This window comes from Equus asinus, chromosome 4, assembly GCF_041296235.1.
Source record: "Equus asinus isolate D_3611 breed Donkey chromosome 4, EquAss-T2T_v2, whole genome shotgun sequence".
Lineage (NCBI taxonomy): Eukaryota > Metazoa > Chordata > Mammalia > Perissodactyla > Equidae > Equus > Equus asinus.
Genome location: NC_091793.1, coordinates 99,847,079 through 99,868,348, shown reverse-complemented (window position 1 = coordinate 99,868,348; position 21,270 = coordinate 99,847,079). Strand labels below are relative to the sequence as shown.

General features: G+C 43.7%; 1 protein-coding gene across 33 annotated transcripts in view; it reads right to left on the bottom strand.

Annotated features, from left to right (window-relative positions):
* TANC1 (tetratricopeptide repeat, ankyrin repeat and coiled-coil containing 1) overlaps positions 1-21,270 on the bottom strand; it is a 229,055-nt gene that overhangs the window by 56,352 nt on the left and 151,433 nt on the right. For 18 of the 33 annotated variants that reach the window (XM_070507820.1, XM_014859495.3, XM_070507815.1 and 15 more), the window contains 5 exons: positions 20,121-20,307; positions 7,397-7,660; positions 2,134-2,256; positions 1,051-1,332; positions 91-248 (listed from right to left, as the gene is read on the bottom strand). In XM_070507820.1, coding sequence (XP_070363921.1) covers positions 91-248; positions 1,051-1,332; positions 2,134-2,256; positions 7,397-7,660; positions 20,121-20,307 — 1,014 coding nt within the window. Of the gene's footprint in view, positions 1-90; positions 249-1,050; positions 1,333-2,133; positions 2,257-7,396; positions 7,661-13,352; positions 13,523-20,120; positions 20,308-21,270 lie in introns of those variants that run through there. The other 15 variants (XM_070507823.1, XM_070507818.1, XM_070507824.1 and 12 more) reach the window with 6 other exon arrangements.

Here is a 21,270-nt window from a genome sequence, read left to right as displayed (position 1 = left end):
TAAGATCCCTTTTTAAATTCATTTCTCAAAAGCCAAACTAGCAAATCTCTCTCTTTCTGGAAAGGCTCCCATGGAACAAGAGTAGATTACCTTAGAAGCAAGGTACTTCACTGCATCCTCTTTTGGTCTCTGGTGCTCAGGAGTATCAGACCCAGACCCAGGGGGCATTTTAGCCGTGTTGGTACCACTTGTAGAAGAACTTGGTGAAAGCAATGGAGTGAAAGGAAGATCCTGGGAGGAATCTGAAGCTGCAGAGAAAAGAGACCAACTTCATTATTTACAACCTTGGAACAGGGGTCTGGTGGGATGTTCAACATAATTCCTGATTAGACTCACAGAGCACCTCAATAGGCCACGAGTGAACATGGTTCCAGATGCAAAGGTTCAGAGGAAAACAAGTCTCCCTCTCAGCCCTGTCTCCCACCCACCCAGGTGTCTCCCCGGAGAACTGCTGTTTCTGGTTTCCTTTATTAAATTCTTTCTGGTTTAAAAAAAAAAAAATCTTTCATGGCTCACTTGTTCCTGCTCACCATGTTAGAGACACTTTCTATTAACGGGTTTATTGCACAAAAAATAAGCTGTGAATAGACAAATATTTGGCTGCTCCATCCCATTTCTAAGTTAGTTTTTATACTTTTGGTGAATCCAGTGTAGAAGACAAAGGCTGTCGAGAACCTGGTACAAAAGAATTCTGCACAGACTCGTTCTGGCTTGTTCTGTCAGGAGCCTAACCCCCTCAGTTTTAGGACCCAGAATTCCCTGGGGCCCTTGATCAGGCCTCACTGCCCCATCTCTGCCCAGATAAAGGGAGCTAGGCCCTACAGGTGGGAGAACACCAGGGACGGCCGGCCTCACCCCAGCTTATAGCTCCATAAGCACCAGGATCAACGGCAGTGTTCAAACAGCTCTCTACCATGCGATGGCAAACCTGACACAGCAGCTGGAATAACTTGAGGAAAACTGGGAATTTATGTCTATCCAAACAGCAATTTCCTCCATCTATCTTAATATTAACATAAAAACTCGACAAGTAGTTCAACACAGACATACTTTTAGGTGATGGACTTGGGCTGTTGGAAGCAATCTGCCTCATGCGGCTTCCGTGGCAGCTAAGTGCCACCAACTTAGAAATGATTGCCGTCTTCCCAAAGCCCACGTTTCCAATGACCACCGCTCCTCTGTTTTCTGTCAGTTCTGTGTTCCTCAAGTTCTCTTCTATCTGGTGAAAGAGCCAATCCCTTCCCACAAACACAGAGTCTGTTGTTATGCTGGGTACTTCAAACAATAGGGGTTTCAACAAAATGTCTTGTGGCTTGTAGGGAGCAAACCGTGCTTAGGGGGAAAAAAAAAAAGATCATTATTTTACAAGAATGTCATAATTTTACACTCTAAAAAACTCAGTTTATCATTGCCTGAGTGTTACACTCAGTATAGTCTTTAGTTTTACACCACAAGGGATCTGTTAATATTTCCACTCTGGTTCTATGAATACTTCCATAATACCTCATTTAACATACCCTATTTGTCTTACAAAGGGTCCTATTAAAATGACTTCCGAGTCCTTTCGTGCCTCTAAGCTTTCTCATGACTCAAGGCAGACACACAGAGAATTAGAGAAAGTGATGCAAGGGGCAAAATCGTGTCTCATTCAGAGTCTGAAACAGTATTTAAGACATATTTCTTCCACTACTGTATGAGTAAAATGGAAACACATTTTCCCTAGAGACAGGGCCCCAGCTCTCATCCGGGTGTGATGGCGCTCTGCCCCTTATGGTGAGGCTGTTGACCACAGTGTGAGTTACAGGTAGATGCAGGAGATGACCAACGCAGCCCAAGGAACCGAAACAAAGCTCATTCTTTGTTGGTGACAAAAAAATCCAGTGACATTAAATTACCCCTCACTTCAAAATAAGATAGTGCAGAATTATTTTTCAACTCCAGAAGCAACTTAATCACATATCCAAAATTGTTAAGGATGGCCTTGTAGCATGCCTAACAGATAAACTTCTGCACACACACACTTCACGTCATGTTTTTAAAACAGCTGGCTTAAACACAGGTTATCACAGACTTTCCAGGGTTAGTGAATGAGCTCATCATATCCATTATCACAGTGGATGCAAAGATAAATACCTTTAACTTCCTGTGCCCTACCTCCAGCCGTATTGTGCCATGGTAGTCGAATTGACGTTCGAAGAGGAGCATTTCTCTGCCCATCTAAATAACTCAGATCTTCCAATTTGGTTGAGCTCGTCGCTGTAATATTAAACTGAAGTTTAGTCTCTTCGAAGTTGAGTTTAATATCATACTCAAAGTATCTACATTATAAATTACTGAGCAATTCCATTCAGGCTTTCACCAAAATATACTTCAAGGTGATTTTGGTTTTGTTTGCCCACCCCAGTTTATTTTGCCGGCAATGTCATTAACTGAAAAGTGGTAAAAACCAAGTGTTCCTCATTCTTAAATCAAAGTCATATTGATATGGTTGCTAGAATTCTCCATTATTCCTAGAAAGAGATGGACTTCACCAAAAATTTTTATGAAGAAACTTGACAATCATGTGTCACTCAATAAAGCTTCAGTACTTACTGCAAACACAGAGCATGGTACTAGAATCTTCTTTGCAGCTCCGGAGAGCCTTCCGCTGTGGCTGGAATTCCAACCTTGTTAGTTAAGTGAGCAGATTCTGCGTGTACAATTCCACAGTGCTCAGAACACTGAAAGTCAGCTCTTGGCAGTAAAAGCCATGTAGACTTCATTGGAAATAAACATAATCCTAAGCTTCAAATTTTTATGTATATATTATATACTATTATATATGCATGTGTTCTTTAAAATTCTAAAAATAAGGAATCTTATTTACCTCTAATCAAATCAATAAGACTCATGGCACATAGGTACCTGTCAAAAAGCATTAAGGGTTTATTCAAACATACACACAAGTTGGATTACAAAAATAACCACTACAAAATAATTTTGCTAATTCTTGGAAAATCTTACAAGCAAATATACAGTGCATGTTTTTGCCTTAAAAAAAAAAAAAGAGCCTCCTCCTATATACATCTTAGGTCACAATGTGAGAAATCTAAATAAGATTAACCTAATTTGGTCTGTGGGTTAAGTGGCCCAACATAAAGTACTGCTGATCCTAGACATATGATGATCCTCTAGGATAATAAAATATAGATGTCATGTGAGGGCAAATGGGGGGGTGGAGGGAGTGAGGAGGGAGTCACATTCCAAGGGCTAAGGCCTCTAAGGGCTGGTGAAATCATAAGTGTGACCAAGTTTTGAGGGACAGAAGTCAAGCTGGGCCATCTGTCTGCTGAAAACCCTCTAGCCATCTCACTGGGCTCCGATGCAGTATCCAGCCACCCAGCCCCATCTGCCCAATCTGGCCCTTCCTATTTCCCCTCCTAAGGCCTCAGTCCTTTTCTTCATCACTGTTAGCACCACCTCTTCTCATTCCTTCATTCAACAAGCCTGGCTCCATGGCCTGGATGTGTGACGGTGTGTCCCCTCAAGCTGCATTCTCCAAAGGACCATCAACCACGTGCCCTACACCTTCATAGTCCATAGAGAAACATCTGACACCTTGACTCTGCAACAGCATACACTTAGCTTCTGTATCCTTTTGGTGCACAGCTTGTTTACAAATCGTGTACACATTTACATCAATATTCCACACAAATCTTTCCTGTTAGAAAGATTCAGCTAATTCCTTATGCAGGACTTCCAAATGGGCCTCATTTATGGGAATCCAATGGCAGCCTCTAGCTTCTCTCCAGGTCCTTTACAACCAGGATGTGTGAAACTTCCCTGGGGGCCACCAGGACCACACCCATCACTCTGACTTCCTAGAATACTACAGCTTGGAACAGACTTCCAGGCTCCTGTCTGGGACCTGGCCTCTGACCTGGGCTTCTGCAAACGCCCCTCTCCTCAGCACACCTCACTGTGAATACACCCACATTTTGGAGACTGAGGGAGACAGGGCAGCCACAGTTGTAACCCATAAGCCAGTTCAGTTCAGAGCTGGAACAGCCATGAATGTCTGAGCTGCTGCTTCAGCCCTGGAAAACAAATCACTTGGAGCCTCCAAGGGGTCTCCTACTTCCCTTCCTCCCCTGACTCCTCAGAATATGACATTCAGTTTATAATTTTGTGACAACTGAAAGGATTAAGAACATGAGACTATAAGGGGCGTTCCAAAGAAAGGATTGCAAAAAGGTCCTGGTTTGATACAGATGCAGGAGATGGTGAGGTTTCAAACACCACTGCTTTCAAATTTCCAGTCATCACAGCTTTAATCCAAAGGATACAACAAAGCGGTCTCCGCAACTCCACCGCTCTGTCTGATTCTCCCTTTCAAACATGATTGAGCTTCCTTGAGATGGACCACCACTCAGCAGGGCTGCAAACCACGAGCTGCCCGCCACCTCTGCTGTCTATGGTGTGGTCAAGGCCAGTGAGAGACGGAGAGTCAGAGCAGCGAAGCTTCAGCCCCAGCTGTGCTTCCAGGTGTTCCTCGCCTAGCAGAGCAGCCCACCTGGACCACATTCTGCCTTCTCACAGAATAGATTCTGGGACATTACCAGCACAAGAATTAGACTCCCTTCCGGTATTTAACAATAAACGCTTTCAAAATTCACAACCCTACTGAGAGCCGAAAAAAATCAGAGGTAAAGCAATAATTTCATGCTGCAATAAACCTGCTAGTATCTCCACAATTAAATTAGTGATACACTTACTGCACACACATTGTGTCTAACATCTGGGTGAGAAGTACATTTTAAGATGCTGCAGGAAAGAGGTTTTTTGGGGGCTGGGGTGGGCGGTTGGAGAAAGAAGCAGAGGGAGATTTTGCTAAGCCGCGCAAAGAGAAGCATCTGTAGAAACACCATAGACTAACCCATCAAAGGTAGACGCCACTAAGTTCAGGGTAATTACTAGTTAGAGTTTCAAGAAAATTGGCTAGTAACTGTGTTTGTTGGTTTCCTGGAAAACTAAGCACAGTTTAGTTCTGTGATCCACTTAGAAAGTAGTTCAAAAGAAAAAAAAAATAGTAGTCAAAAATAGTAGAGCCCCTTTATCCAACTTCTAAGATACCACTTGAAAGGCGTCTCACTCTACTTTTAATAAAGGATAAAGTGTCCGTGTCATACATTTGGATGTGGTATACAGTAATCACCTGACGGCAGCATTCTAAATCAATTCCACTCTAAGAAATACCTTTACAAAGAACATCTCTGTATAGTGAAACCATCTCCAAACCTGGTCAACTTATTTTTATAACAGACAACTACAGGCCTCGAGACAGGCTCAACGGCAGTAAAGGCTGGCAACCTCAGTCCCCAGGGGGGCCGGGTCCCTTGGAAGAGCTGTGAAAAGAGGCCTGCCGACAGCCTCCCTTCACCGGCCAGCCCTCACTCTGCCCTCATACACCAAATCAAATTGTTTGATGCTTCCTATCAAATGGCAATTTATTTTGTTTACATGGATCGTCACATGCAAATACTTCCAAGAGACTGTAGGGCACGGGGCTTACCAACAAGCTTAATCCTAACATCGAGTGTTGCCTACTGCCCTATTTGTAGCAGCTTGCCTTCTAATCACTAGACAAACAGTGCTGCATCTCGTCTATACAACCTGAATCTTTTCTTGTTTTCAATGATACTTGCAAAATCTTGCCATTCCTTCTTAACTGAGGTTCATCTTTAGGGGTAGGAGGGCGGGCAATGAAGAATCTACCAGACTCCTAGCTTGTTAACAGATACTAATGTGTAAGGCACTTACCTATTTCCTTCCAAAATATGCTTTTGGTTTATAAAACATGCAACACAGAAGAAATGAGCACACCCATCAGGCCAGGCAGTCACTGCTTGAACCCCGAGCTAAAACTCTCCCGTGCCACAGGAGGTCTAGCTCGAGTGCGTCCATAGAAGCTAGTGAACGAGCACAGCAGAAACCAGAACGCCTGCTCTATAATCTCTGCAGCCTCCTGGAAAAGCTCAGCTCACACCCACCGTCACTTCACAGGGCAAGAGACCACATAAAAGAACATCAAGCAGAAAACACAACCCCAAATGGGGTGCTTTTAACACTGTTAATGTATTAATGTGTTTCCTAATTTTAAAATACCTTGATTAAATTGATTACAAGTTTGCTATTTTGTTGAAGTCAATAAAGCTATCAAGTTCTGGGATAGTACAAATGAACCCCTCATCCCAACTAGGTAAATATGGTCTAAAATGCCTTGGGTGCAACACATGTCGTAGATAGTAGGATGGCAGTGGGAGGACACAACAGCTTTTGGAAGAACCATCATTCGATGCGCATAAAGCTCTCCGGCACTTCTTTCTGGCAGACATGCCAAATGCCTCTTCTGGAAGGAGGCCATTTCACTTCCTTTGAAAGTGAATCAGAGTTGTGCCTCAGAACTTTTCCATTAGGGCCATTAATTTATCAGCTGCTTCAGACTTCCATTGTAAAAAACACCCAATAACAATCAGAATGGCCTGCCACATCCTGAAGGAGTATAAATTACAGAAAAATCCTTTGAAGTAGGTAGAGAGGACCTGGGTCCATGGGTTAGTAAGGGAGAATTTTTAAGCGCTATGCTGGTAACAAAGAATGACCAAAGCAAGCTCCTCTTCTACATTCCATCCAAGAGCCCTGGGTTTAGAAACTCAGGCCCTTAAAGCAGGCACGACAGCTCAGATGCAGAGTTCCTATTCCCACCCACCCCAGACTACTCTCCCTGCTTGACGACCACTCACTGACCAGTCAACTAGCAACGGCCACCACTTTTGTACTTTTTTAGCTCCAGCTGCCCCATCTTGCTAAGGCGAGTCTGTCTTGCCTATTTTCATTTCCTCCATTGAGAGCTCTCACTTCTGCTTATATTTTAAGCTGTGAGGCTCCCTTATAACTATTATACAGAAATTGGACCTCCTGTGTGTATGACAGGCCTCCACGATACAAAAATAAGTTTGAAAGCTGGATTAGAAATTCTTTGAGCTGATATTCACCAACTCACTCTAGACAACAATTCCTGTTTACCAAGATATAATAAAAAGTCATGAATTTGCTCAGGCTTAAAAGAACAAAAACCAAGAAGAGAGATTTTTGCATTTTCTTCCCTCATACACAAAAAGCCACATAGTCCAAATCATAGATTTAAAGACAGCCAGAGCAGAAAGATCACTTCAAGACCATTAAGCTCCATCTTACCATGTTTACAGATGGGTAAACTGAGGTCTAGAAAGGGTTAAGGACCTGACCCAAGATCACAAAGCCGGCTTGTGTCTGGATTAGATTCCCAAGTGAAGAGAGTGAACACGGGGCGCCTGAGACCCAGCGAGATAACCCTTCCAGGCAGAGGTGGCCTTACCTGCAACTGAGTTGGGCCGTGGCATTATTAGCGAGCTGGAGCTCTGAGAATAAGGGACCGGACCATCTCCAGCTGAGGCGTCAGCTTTGGGTGACACGCTCTCCGCTGACCCAGTGGGCTCCTCTTCTGCCACTGGGGAGCAATTATCTGCCCTGCGATCATGAAGCACTCCCTTCTGTACCCCTAACCTTAGGCTTCCGTCCTTATTCCATTCCAAACTGGAGCCACTCCGGTCATCGTTTTCGGATGAACTTGTAATTGTGGCTGAAATGAGAGACCAAAATACTTTGAAGGAGGCCAGGCACAGCTGGGGCTGTTCAGAGTTAACACACACACACTGCCCTCCCCATGATCAATGGAAAGTTTTCCGGTCTACACAGATTTTTATCAAAGTATGTTTCATACAATGTATTTTGGTAAATTAGAAGAATGTTGCTTATCAGGGGAAATAAACTGCTAAATCATTCTACAGGGGAGGGAAAAAAACTCCGATAAGATGAAAATGAAAAAGCTGTCTGAAAGCATCTGAGAGTTAATGGTAAATCTACGTAATTTGGAGATAATGTATCCTCTTTTTAAGAAAGATGAATTGCTCTCAAAAGAATTCAGATCTCATTAAATTCCTTTGAATCTTTAAATATTTTTTTCCAAAATAACAACATCTATGTATGGGGGAAGGGGGCAGGACAGCCCAATGGTTAATACAGAAGAGATGCAGGAGAAAAATCTATGAAAACAAAAACACAAAGTCAAGCAGAGAACGCGATCTTTAGAATTAAATGTTATAACATCTGCTCAAGACGATCCAGAGAGGCTGACTTGACTTTATTCCTTTAGCAGCACAGAATGGAAAACCCCTATGTAACCCGCACCGGGATATGCAAACAAAGGAAGGGATGCTTGACTGCAGATTAAAATTTAACCTCTAAGAAAGAAAACCAGCACAGAAAAACATCTTGGCAAAAGAGGAGGAATACGATGAAGGAAAGCAGCAACAGTCACCCTACGTAGCTTCTACAAACAACCACTTCAATTCAAAGATGACGAGCTATACAAGATCCCCATGCAAGCACAGGTCGCTGTGGACCCAACACTGGCATGTGTCCTTGAGAACAGGGGCCATGTGCTCTGATCCCTTTGTGTTCCCTATTTGGATCCCGGCAGCCCGGCCCTTAACTGCCTGCGGGACTTAAATGGGAGTGCACCAGGTCAGAGTGTATTCAGAACCCGGTGGCCTAGCTTAAGCTGCTTCAGCTGCATACCCTGACGATATGACACCTTAACAGGCTGGTAAATTAGCTCCCACAAACTCTGTTATCTAGGATCAAAGAGTCTGAAGGGGTTTTGTTTTATTTTTACAAGGCTTTTTAAGGTTGAGGAATAAAGACAAAACAATTTCCTCACTGTGACCGCAGGGCATTCTGTCGTGATTCTAAAACTGTCTTTGCCCTTGCTGCTCCAGTCTGGACTTACTATCCATTGCTCGTCTCCCTATTTATTTTATTTTATTTTTTTAAGATTTTATTTTTCCTTTTTCTCCCAAAGCCCCCCAGTACATAGCTGTGCATTTTCAGTTGTGGGTCCTTCTAGTTGTGGCATGTGAGACGCCGCCTCAGCATGGCTTGATGAGTGGTGCCACGTCCACAACCAGGATCCGAACTGGTGAAACCCTGGGCCGCTGAAGCAGAGCGCGCAAACTTAACCACTCGGCCACGGGGCCAGCCCCCTGTGTGTTTCTTTAAGGGACCATTCATATGAGCCTAAATTTAGCAAGTATGATTCCTTCCATCCTAAAAATGCTGGTGGTAATAGCAGCAGGTAGCATTTATTGAAGGTTTCTGTATGTCAGGGAGTGTGCTAAGTGCTTCACAGGAATATTCTAATTTATTAATAAGATTATTGCTTATCAATGGTAATTAGCTAGTAATGGTAACCCTGTTAATAAGTTGTGAGTGTGTTACAAACCTTCACCTGTAAGTGCAATATTTGGGACTCAGAATGCTTTTCTTGCAGACATGTTGCAATCGGTTAGGCTCTACCCCAACATCTAACTTAGAGGAAAAGTTCCAGACTAGGGGTGGCGGTGATGTGTTTGGTTTTATTGCTGGGGCTGTTTTATTTGGGGGCACAATGATAAATGAACAGAAAGTCCAAGTGATGCTTTTTCTCATTTGTGCTCCCTCAGCACCATGCACTTCAGAATCAAACCCCCAAGGATCTGAGACCTAACTCAGACCTCAAGCAGTGGGAACAGAGACTGGGACTTCCCTACTTCCTGTGACAAGTGACAGCACCAGAAGCAACACTGCAGGGTCCCGGGGAAGCAGCTGAGGCCAGCATGGACGGCCTGGTCAGAGCTCCTGGACTGCAGGGACAGGATGAAGGTCCAGCTCTCACTGTCCAGTCACAAGTCTCCAGACCCCGCTGAGACGCAACACTCAGGTCCCGGCAGCAAGCGGAAGGAGAGTAGGTGGGAGAGGAAGGCCCTCAGGTGCAGGACCAGGAGCTGGGAGGGGAAGTCTCAGATGGGGTCGCCTCTTCAAGAGGAGGGTATTACAAGTTTATACTATGTTTATAAGTAGAAGATCCTCCCACTGCCTTCATGAAGTTCAGCTAAGAGACACATTCCGCTGTCCACACTCGCCAGGGCCCTGGGGCAGGCAGGTGAGAAGAGCTGAAGCCAGGAGCCCTCCCACAAAGATGCCCCACTTCACAATATTCCTCCCTGAGGTCCAATACCAGATCCACCTACACGCCATGAAGCCCACGCAGCATACTTTCATCTCAGCGCAGGCAAGATTAGGCCCTGAAGCAGACCAAGGCCCCACAAGTCCAGGTTCCCTACATGACCTAAGAAGCACACCAAATGGGGAGCTCCATGGTCTTCAAGAAACAGAAAGCTGGTTCTTACCACAAATGACAAGCTACTCAAAAAGACCTATTTTGCTTCCAGGCTAACAGAAATTCAAGCTCCTAATTAAGTTAACCCAAGTCACCTTCAAGTCAATATACACACACACAGACACACACAACTAGGGCAATATCTTAACTATGATGACTTTTTTTTAAAAAAAAGCTCTAGGGGCTGGCCCGGTGGTGCAGCGGTTAAGTGCACATGTTCCGCTTTGGCGGCCCCAGGTTCGCTGGTTCAGATCCCAGCTGCGGACATAGCACTGCTTGGCAAGCCATGCTGTGGTAGGCGTCCCACGTATAAAATAGAGGAAGATGGGCACCGATGTTAGCTCAGGGTCAGTCTTCCTCAGCAAAAAGAGGAGGATTGGCAGTAAATGTTAGCTCAGGGCTAATCTTCCTCAAAAACAAAACAAAACAAACAGCTCTAAAAAATAAGTGCCATTTGACATTTCCCGGAGACTGGGTTATCTTTAAAGTTCCGTAACAACTCAAAAATTCTAATGTTATTCCTCCGTCCAGTACAGATGCCATCATGACTCAAGACTGGGTCTCCACCACTCTTCTAACATGCAGGATTCTGTGAAATGAGTTACGTTTCATTTCATTAGTTCCAGCCTCATGTTTTGTGAAGCTATGAGGTTGAGCTGTGCCTCACAATTTAGTATTAAATTAGGTTTCACATTGCTCATTGATTCACAGGCACTACTTCTGACTCTCCATGTCGTTTGAAAATTCCTCTTAGCCAGGGACAGTGTGTTACGGTCCGCTGTGGTAACAGCACATTTAACCTGACCTTCTAGCGCACAGGGCTACACTACTTCCTAAGCACTTTCGAAGTACATTGGACATATATGTGATGCCCACATCCCACGAGAAAAGGTGGGTGGGCTAAGAACCATCAACCCTACTTCACAGATATGGAAACAGACTCGGGGGAAACTGTTATCTCACACAAACACATACACACACACACGCACGCACGCACACAGAGAGCTAGTGGTGTGTCCAAGAGCAGTCCCTCTGACTGCACATGCAGTATGTTTTCAAACTCCTTTTCCCTTGCACAGTGCTCAGCACAGAAAAGGAGTTCTGTAAGTATCTGTGGCTAAAAAATATTTTGCATTTCATGAAATCTGCCTTGTTAAAAACTGTAGCCCCTGGGCAGGGGCTAGTGGAGAAAGGCCATTCATGGGCTCACAACAGCCAGGAGGGGGTCACGGGTCGCCTGGGAGTGAGGGAAGCAGAGAGATCCACTCAGTCATTAAATGTTTTCCTATATAAAGCTGCAATAAAACTGTTTTCCTTCTTCTTCCCCTCTTTCCTTCACCCGCTCTTTGCCTTTTCAAGGTTCTTTCATATGATGGATGTACACTTAAAATAGAATTTTAAAAAATCAGTATAAGTCCAGGGTCCAATAAGCAGTTTGGTGGGATCTAAAAAAGAATATCAAGAAGAAAATTAAACTGACTATAGCTTTCATCCAGAATTGTTTAGGAACTAAAAGCCCATTAATATCAAGAGTATACTACATAGAGCAGAATTCTTTTCTCTTTGAGCTTCAGAAAAGACAAGAGGTGAAAAGTGCCAGGGGCTTGGGTTCAAACCCTGGCTGCTTTCCTTCTGAGGACCTACAAGGGGGCATGCCCCTCCGGGCCCAGCACTAGCAATGGGTACATTTTTGTCTGTGCTTTACAATCATCTTATGTGTTTGATGCTGTTTCTCTCTATATATTGGCTACTAGGAATCTTAAGAGTAAAACTTTCTGCCCACTTAAGAGCAAAATGAATGAAATCTTATGAACCTGACTCCTGATTTCATCTTTCTCTTGCTCTTCTTATTTCCTTTCTTCCCTGGAAAAATATTGTTCTACTAAATGTCTCTTTGTGAGCATTTCAAATCCATTGGGGAAAAAATAATTATAAATAAATAAGTATGCTTAGGAAATAACAACAATGGTGGCTAACACAAATATTATTATAGTGCTTATTATGTACAGGCTCTTACATAAGCCCTTAAGGGCTCTTCTAAGCCCTTACCATGCCTCAGCTCACTGAATATCATAACAGCCCTATGGGCAGGAAGCCCCACAAGGCCTGTTCTACTATTAGAAAACTGTGAGCATGCATCCCAAATACACGTCTTTATAAATTACGCACATGTACTACTCTAATTTATTATAATATAAAACACACACAAAAATGTACAGTTTGAAAGGATAAAAAAAAAAACCAGAAATTGACATTTTCTTCAAGCACTCCATACATTGTCTTGCATTCTCCAGTTTCAAAGCCAGGGCTCTGTGAGGAGAGTCCTTTGTCCTTCCCTGGTTGTGGCGGAAATCAGACACAAGGGCATATGTAAAGTGCCTCATGTGTCATGAGTACTCAAGGATGTTCCCCCCACACACAACTGAAGAAAAATAAAGTAGCTAAAAAACCAAACATTTTTTACCTTCTGTATTCAGTTTAACGGTTGACATGAAGAGTTTAAAAGTTAAAACACTGGACCAATGAATTGTAGATCAAACAAGAAAGAAATATAATGGTTACTTATAAAAGTGGGAGAAAGGAGGAACTGAATAAAAAAGGGAAATCCAACTACTGCAGATAGCCTCCTCTGACCTGACTGAATAAAGATCACTAACGACTTTCAAAAGAGAACGCAAAGAAAGTCTAAAATGAGATTGAGAAAAGATCAAAGAGACAAGTCAAGGAAGTGACATGCCCAATACCCTGGGCCTCTTGACCTGACAGAAGGTTCCGCTCCTCTCCTTTGCACTCACTCTTCACATGTCACACAGTTCAGGCTGCCATGCTATTTTTCGGATGTTCCCAAGTGACAAAAGGAAAGATGGCATGGAGGAAACCGGCCCGCATGAAACCTTCTGAGCAGAAATGCCAGGCTGCACTGCTCCCTCCACCCTGCTTGCAAACTAACCAACCACACAGGGAACAGAGTCTGCAGCTCCCCTGGAGTGACTGCTTCCACCTCCCTCAGCCGAGCAAGGAGAGGGCTACGGAGAAGGCACTCAAGCTAACTCACCCTCGCCTGGAATGCCACACGGAAGCCAGCCTGAGGTACCTTTGGTTCCAGGGACATTCTGGCCTCTCCTTCTTCAGCTTTCCATGGACAACAGCCTGGCTCTTCTGGGCAGCCCTGTGTAATGTGCTCCAGGGCCCTGCCCCCCTTCTTGCCTTGCACGGGAGCCCTGTGCTTTGGCTTGTAACAGCCAGATCTCTGTACCAAATCTCCAGCTCAGTGCTCACCACATTGTGCAATCTGTGCTCTGCTATGACATGCAGCGAGGCCAGGGACCTGAGCCATGCATTCACAGGAGCATTCATCAGGCCCTTTGACTGTGAAAACACCTGAAAAAGTCAGCTGGGGTAGGGTGGTGGGAGAGAGGAGGACAGACCCACCTTGCTCAGCCACACTGCCCAAACTCAGTCTGACATAGCAGGTAACAGTCTCCAGAGAAAAGCCTATGAACTTAAACAACATGAAGTTTTCTAGCCATAGCACGTGGCACAGTGTTGTGGTAAAGCTTCGCATAACCTGTATACTAGATGCATACATATATATATTATTGTTTATACCCTATACACTGGAGCTTCTAACATAGTCCAGTGACTCTACAGAGTTCTGGACTCTTCTGGAAAAGAACATAAAGCACTATTAGTGGTTGGTATTATTATGCACCTCTACAGCATACATCTTCCATCAGAGGTGTCAATCATTGCCATGTTTTAAACCTTTTTCAGCAACTGACAACTTGCCCAGGTCTCCAAGACCATTCTTTGGTTCCACAGTTACACAAGTTTTGAAACAGATACTGTGCCTTACCTTTATTGTCTCAGTACTAAACAAAATTGCTCTTAGTACACAGTAGGTGCCAATAAATGCTTGCTACACCAACAGAACAGCCAGAAGAATCCAATCATAGTCTGAATAAAAAGTACAGCAGGTGCTTTGCTGACTCAAATCATCACCAAGCATTTCTTTCCCACATTACACACATTACCAAATTATATATGTAATGGCAAATTTTCCTCCTTCACCCAAGAGATTAAAAAAAGCTTCTATAATTAAGGATGATTTTTTAAATTGCAGGCAATGTAGCAAAATGAATATTAACACAGATCTGAAACACTCTAAATAGTTATTACCAAATCAATTTCAAAGCATTTCAATTTAGTAGCAAGCAGGGCAATACAGGTGGCAACAAGGTAGCATTAGCATAAAATCAAAAGGGCAGGATTTACAACAAGTTACAAATGAAAATAAAGTACAATTAATTCCTCTTTGTATGCCTCTCTCTGCAGCTGATCATCTCTCTTGGGACACAAAGTCCAGGAAATTAAAGGTCTAAAGCTACCTCTGCAATCGCTTTCATTTTACGAGCCTAGAAGGGCATAGAAGAGAGACACGGGAAGATGAAAAAAAAAGTTATCATGGGCCGACTTTTATGTCCTAAGCAACGGGGCAGAAAAATAAATATTGCCAAACTCCAGCAAGCACCAGCAGGATATGAATCAAGTGTCCTGTGTTTTACTGCAAGCCAGTTTTGCAGAAGTGTTTCTGTAAAGGAACTAAATTACCCCTGCCTCCCAGCTTCACAGGGAGGAGTAGCGAGCAAATGCAGCCCCCCCACACACCCCCGCAACCAAAGAAAGGGGAAGGGCAGCAGGAAGAGTCTAAGTTCTTTATCCTTTTCAAAAAATTCTCAGCACTTAATCATCCTGAAAGCTACCTGGTGGAATGTGGTGGTTCCGGTGTTGGGGAGGCAGGCAGGTAAATGACACACCTACTCTGTGTGGGAGACACACCAAGAAGGGGAGATGCAGCCAGTCCACTGAGAATCCCCTCCTCTCCCTTCACAGCGCTGTCCTAATACCACCCCTCAAAGAGAAACAGATTCAGGACACTATGAAAGTCATTTGGAGATTGTAAGTGTCACCAGGTACAAGCAGAGAGTAGAGGAAGGGAGTGGAAGGGACGACTGATTTTAAACGGCCTCTTTCTCAGCCAGAACTTTTCTAATTGATACCTGTAAGGCCTTCTCCTGGGCAAATCTATCAATAACAGATAGGAAGAATTTATTATTTTGTTACTCTTGATAGGAAGCTGGGTTTTGTTTGTTTCTCCTCTTCCAATCTATATCCTCTTTCTTCCTAAATAGAGAAATAGCCCATTTTCATGAAATACACACACATAAGAAAAAGTATTGATCATGATATGATATCAACAAAAATCAAATAATACGTTTAGACCAAAAAGTGCTTTAAAATCTACTACTTTCGGGGGCTGGCCCCGTGGCCGAGTGGTTAAGTTCGCGCGCTCCGCTGCAGGCGGCCCAGTGTTTCGTTGGTTCGAGTCCTGGGCGCGGACATGGCACTGCTCATCAGACCACGCTGAGGCAGCGTCCCACATGCCACAACTAGAAGAACCCACAACGAAGAATACACAACTATGTACTGGGGGGCTTTGGGGAGAAAAAGGAAAAAATTAAAATTAAAAAAAAAAAATCTACTACTTTCGGTGATGCTTTTATTATTTAAAAAATCAGACCGGTCTTTACACACATTCCAATGAATATACATATGCAATTTTTTTCTAACCTGGGATTAATAAGAGTTTACAATTTTCATTTGAAACAGTTGGAAGCAAGTCATATTCAAAGGAGTGTCACTAAGAAACATGGAGAAAACACCTTGAAAAGCTACTTCTTTATGAAGTTTTCCTTTTCAAAGCAAATAATTAAAAAGCTACTTTATGGTGATTGGGTACAGCTGGGTTTCACGTTGAGCAGGTCTTCACATTGCAAATTTGAAAAAGCAGACACTAACTACTAGGGAATGCCACTGATTTTAATACATAAAGGGTAAGGAATTTTACTTAAAAAGAAAAGATACTCATGGGGAATTTAATTAATCCCATCCAGCTTAGATAGTATTTCTACATGACAGAATTATTACACCTCCAAAGACACTCATGTAGGAAGAACCTGGACCTCCTGAAATAGGATGAAGTGGGCCTCCCCTCTGTACGACAGAATAAAGTTGCAACAGGGGATGGGGAGGGTCCCGCTAAGCCCTGGCCTTCACAGAGAAACACTAGAAGGGGTCCAATAAATTCTTCCAATGGTCGTTAGCCTGCCCTGTCTCCTACTAAGCAGTTTCTAAAATGAAAATTCTCTTCACCAGCAATATTCAAAACCAGTAGGAACAGAACGCAGGCACCCCGGGGCAGCCCTGAGAAGGCTGTCTGGGCGTGTGGGAACATAAGTTTCCTTGCAAGCATCTGGTGGGCAAAAATATTCAGATGAAATATAATTGGCATGACAGAAATCAGCTTCAATAGTAAGGGGAGGCCCAGGAATTTTGAGGGATGGGTTAGTACTGTTGGAAATGTCCCCTAACTGCCCTAAATAAACTGTGCTAATACTGTACATGGAACTCTGGTCTGAGGCCTGTAGGGGCGCCTATAGCTACCCAGAGCTTGTAATGGCACAGCAGCTGTGTGCACTTTATACCCGCCCACCCCCAAAACCTTTGCCACTCCAACCCGGGCTGTGTGTGTTGACAAATCTTAAATAACTTAAAATGGAAAATTAAATGGAAAGCCTCTTCCTCCCTTCCCCAGGCCCTATGTAATTTGGAACATGGATCCTAACCAGCCTGTTTTACAAGCAAGATGCCAGGCTTTCCAAAGCAGGAAGCCAAGGTATCTCACCTTCATCTCTGCCCAGTAGGTTTGCTGTGTTCTTGAATGTTCTGCTCTGTCAAACATTTAAGATGCCCAAAGGCTGCCATTCCCAGGCTACACCTTACAAAAACAGGCATGTTCTTCTGGTAGAAAAAACACACACCCCACCCCCAGCGATCAGAGAACCACAACTGAGTCACAGAAACCTGTTTCCTGAAGAGGCACTGGCACCTGCATACCCTGTCCTGATTCGGGAGGAAGTTCTCTCCCTCCTCTGGCCCCACCACTCGTGCCTCTTCAAAGAACTGCGGCTAGAGTCAGCCTACAAAGGAAACGCTGGTTTTTTTCCCTTCTCCTCCCTACCACACCTCCAGTGTGTACCCTGGCAACAGGTTCTAATTCTGCAGGTCACGGAAGGAGAGAGAACAGAGGAACGTTGTCACCGGCACAGTGTTTGCCTCTCACCCACTTACAGTCCTTGCTTCCTGCAGGAGACCAGCTAAAGCAGCATGAAGCACGATCTCCAGAAGCTGGGGATCCTCTGTAAAAGAGGGACTTACCACTTCCTAATTCCTCCTGCTTTCATCTCCATTGTCACCATTTTTCATGTTCAGCCAAGTTAAGGGAACATGTTGACTTGAGCCAAGGAATGAAGGACAGCCTCAATGACGTGAAATGTGTCATTTAACTTTAACGACAAGACACAGCTTAAAATATAGATGACCTTAAAAGATTTGACAACGCCAATTTGGAACGGGAATCCTGCATAGCTTCTTTACAAACCAACTAGACATTCCCTTCTTCAATGCAACTTAACAGTAGTAACAATTCCTTAATTTCTCATTCTCAACATCATGCTAGGAGCCCAGTAGATAGCCAGAATAATTGAGATGAGACCCCCTATCCATATGGAGACAAAATTAAATAATAAGAGTAAGTAAACTGAAGGAAAAATGTTGAGATGCTACGGAAAGCATACAATAGGGGGACTAGCCAGTCCAGGATTGGGTGGGGCTGTATTAAATAAGTACTAATTAAGAGTCTCAAATATTCCTGTGGCTCAGTCTTTCATTGACAATACAGAAAACCAAACCAGCAACTTTTCCTTCCTCTCTTTAGAACACTTTTTAAATTGCAGCACTGTATCTCAAAAAAGAGACAGAGATGAATAAATGAATGAATGAATGAGGGTAGCTTTCTGTTACTAAAAACGTTTCTAGCTATCAAAACAAAAAACTGGCTTGGTTATAATCAGAGGCATGTAATGCCAATGCCAGAATATATAATGAAAAGAAAGAGACTATCAAAAAAAAAAAAAAAAAACTCGAAGGGAGATGAACTCTATGGAGGAGAGGAAACTTCAGAAGAGCTAAGAATGTTGTAAAGAAAGTCGTCTGGCTATCACAGAATTAATACTCAGAGATCTATCAATGGTGGACAGCTCAGAGAGAGACAGGGCATGAGAAAAGAAGCAACACAGGGAAAAATTAGTTGGATTAGACTAAATAGCAGGTGGGGAAGCAGAGAGAGACAAGAACGGAGAATTAGATGAATAAGTTCAGAGGAAGGGCTTGAAGCTGAGTGAAAAAAAGTTAAATTTGCTACAAGAATCTCAACCCACCATTTCTATGAAATGTCCAGAATAAGCTAATCTATAGAGACAGAAAGTAGATTATCAGTTGACGAGGGCCAGAGGTGAGGGGGGAAATGGAGTGTGACTTCCAGTGGCTAGAGGGTTACTTTTGGGGTGATGAAACGTTCTGAAATCAGATGGTGGTGATGGTCACACAACTCTGAATACACCAAAAACCATTCAATGGTTTAAATGGGTGAATATTATGGTATGTGAATCGTATTTCAATAAGACAAAATTGAAGGAAACAAAAACCCACTGAAGATCCTGATCCAAGTGAAAACTGAGAAAAGAGGGTGGCTTCCTTATGCTGAGGGGCCCTTCACAAAGCTCGGGTGAGGTCTACACCAGGGAGCCCACAACCCAGTCCCAGGAATCTCCAAGATCTTCTGGGCCAATCTCCAAGATACAAACCGGATGAACCCGCAACTTGGTTTTTCAAATTACACTTGAAAGAAATTGCAGGTGACTGAAGAAAAAAAAGAAGCTCAAATGTCATTCCATTTGATTACATATTGATGTGGAATTGAGTGGGGTTCTGTCCACAATAAAACGTAAAATCTCTCCCAAAGACCTGTGCATAACTGAGCAAAAGGGAAGGAGTTGAATTGTTCAGTGGAGCGCCGATGTTAAACAGCAGGACAAAGTGAGAGCAGAGGAGGACTTCAACAATCTATCCAGGGGTCCCCCACATCTGTGACCTGAAAAGCACTAAGCTGGAGCCCTGAGACACAGACACCCAGGCCCACCTGCAGAAACGTAGATGCAGTCTGTCTGCGATGTGAAAATAAAGGCTCTTACATTCCATGGATGAGTCTAATGTGCACCTGGGACTAGAAACTACTGAACTAATCAGATCCTTAATTTTACAGAGAAGGAAAAAAGTGTGCAAAGAACTCAATTAAATGTCACTCAAGTCACCTAGCTAAGCAGCCTAAGTGTCTGGACTGGAATGCGTGTCTCCTGACACTCAATTCAGGACAACCACACCTACTGTGTGGGCAACAGTGGAAAATTCTGACTTGAAAACATCGGTCGGATCCCATTATAAGAAAATGAAGAACAAACTCCTGAGGGGAAATAAGTGACCTTGAGATTGAGCTGGGAAGATTTCTCTACACACGTAGGGATTTCACTGCCCTCCTGTGTGTCCTAGTGGGACCCGATCCCCAACAAACGGAATTAATTGGCGAGGAGGGAAGATTTTTTTCTAACTACACAGGCCAGATCTGATCTGGAAAATTTTTTTTACCAAAGGAGCCCAGTGTTATAAAATGAACACCCAGGAATGTAAAAACGGATGCCTCGTTCTCTCGGCTGTACATGGAGCCAGTGCTGTCTGCAAAGAACAGGGCGGGCCCTGGCCGACCGACCTTCACAGACCATGCTAAAACCCTCTTTAAGAAGTGCCTGGTGAATGCTCTGGCTGACGTGCATGGAGCCATTACATTACCGAGCAGTGTGCTTCTTACCTATAATTCCACTGTCCTTGCTTTCCAGTGTGGAACTAGGGCTGCTAATGGTCTCACAGGGACTTTTGCTGGCTGCCGTCTTGCTGACACAGCTATTCAAGGTTGAGCAGGGGCTATCGGTGCTGGGAGATGCGGTGCTGCTTGTTAGTGTGGAGCAAGGACTGACGCCTTGGCTCAGAGCTGTGCACTGCAAGACGAACGGAAGGAGGAGTTAGCACGGCTTACCCAGGACGCTTCTACACATTCTTTTGTTTTTGATGCTAAAACAATAAAACTACAAACATGAAAATGGAAAACAGGTTTTAAAATCTAGGGAGCTTAAGATACACATGGTCTTCCAAATTTTAAAAGAGAAATAACCTTGTTCTGCTCCCCTCCCTTATGATGTTCTTTTTTTTTTTTTTTATGAAAAAGGCAGTCTTAGAAATAATTTAGTGGGAATGCATATTTGTAAAACAGAAATAGCAAACAGGCAGACTTCCTTTCATTTAAAGTCTGCAGAAGACAAATGGGTTCTTTGACCTCTGCACGGGAAATCTGGGGACTCTGTTTTTGTAATGTTTCACAAGTGCTGCAACCTGATTCAGTTCCTGAAGATTTATGGGCTCTGCGATCAGGGGAAGCAGACGTGGCCATTGCAATCTCAAGGCATGACACCCTCTCAGAGACCCCTCACAGGGGCAGAAGCTGCGGCCCCTCATTGCTATTCAAACGCACACCCCTTGGAAGTGGCGGGCTGCTGCTCCCTAGGATGGGGAGTGCTCTCCGGGAGATGAACCATTTGATCTCATCTTATTTTGTCTCTGCCTCTTCTCCTATAAATCTCTTCCTCACCCCAGTGACCCTCCAAAATCTCCACGGCTAAAAAAGCTCAGGAAAGCACATACCAAAGCAGCCAGATGAGAAGAATGGTCCCATAAAGATAAAAGTAGTATCATTACTAAGGAATTCTTTCAGCCACGTTAACTCATTTAGCCACGCTTCTCTGGGTGGTGACTACAAGGTTAATGTGGACATTTTCTTAAGTTCTGCCCTCTTCTGCTTCTCCCCACCTCCCCGCTGCAAAAACCTGACAACAAACTGTTGAAATAAATTTCAATACACAACAGCCTAGACTCCTCTGCCTGAATGACTCCCTGACTCAAGGAGG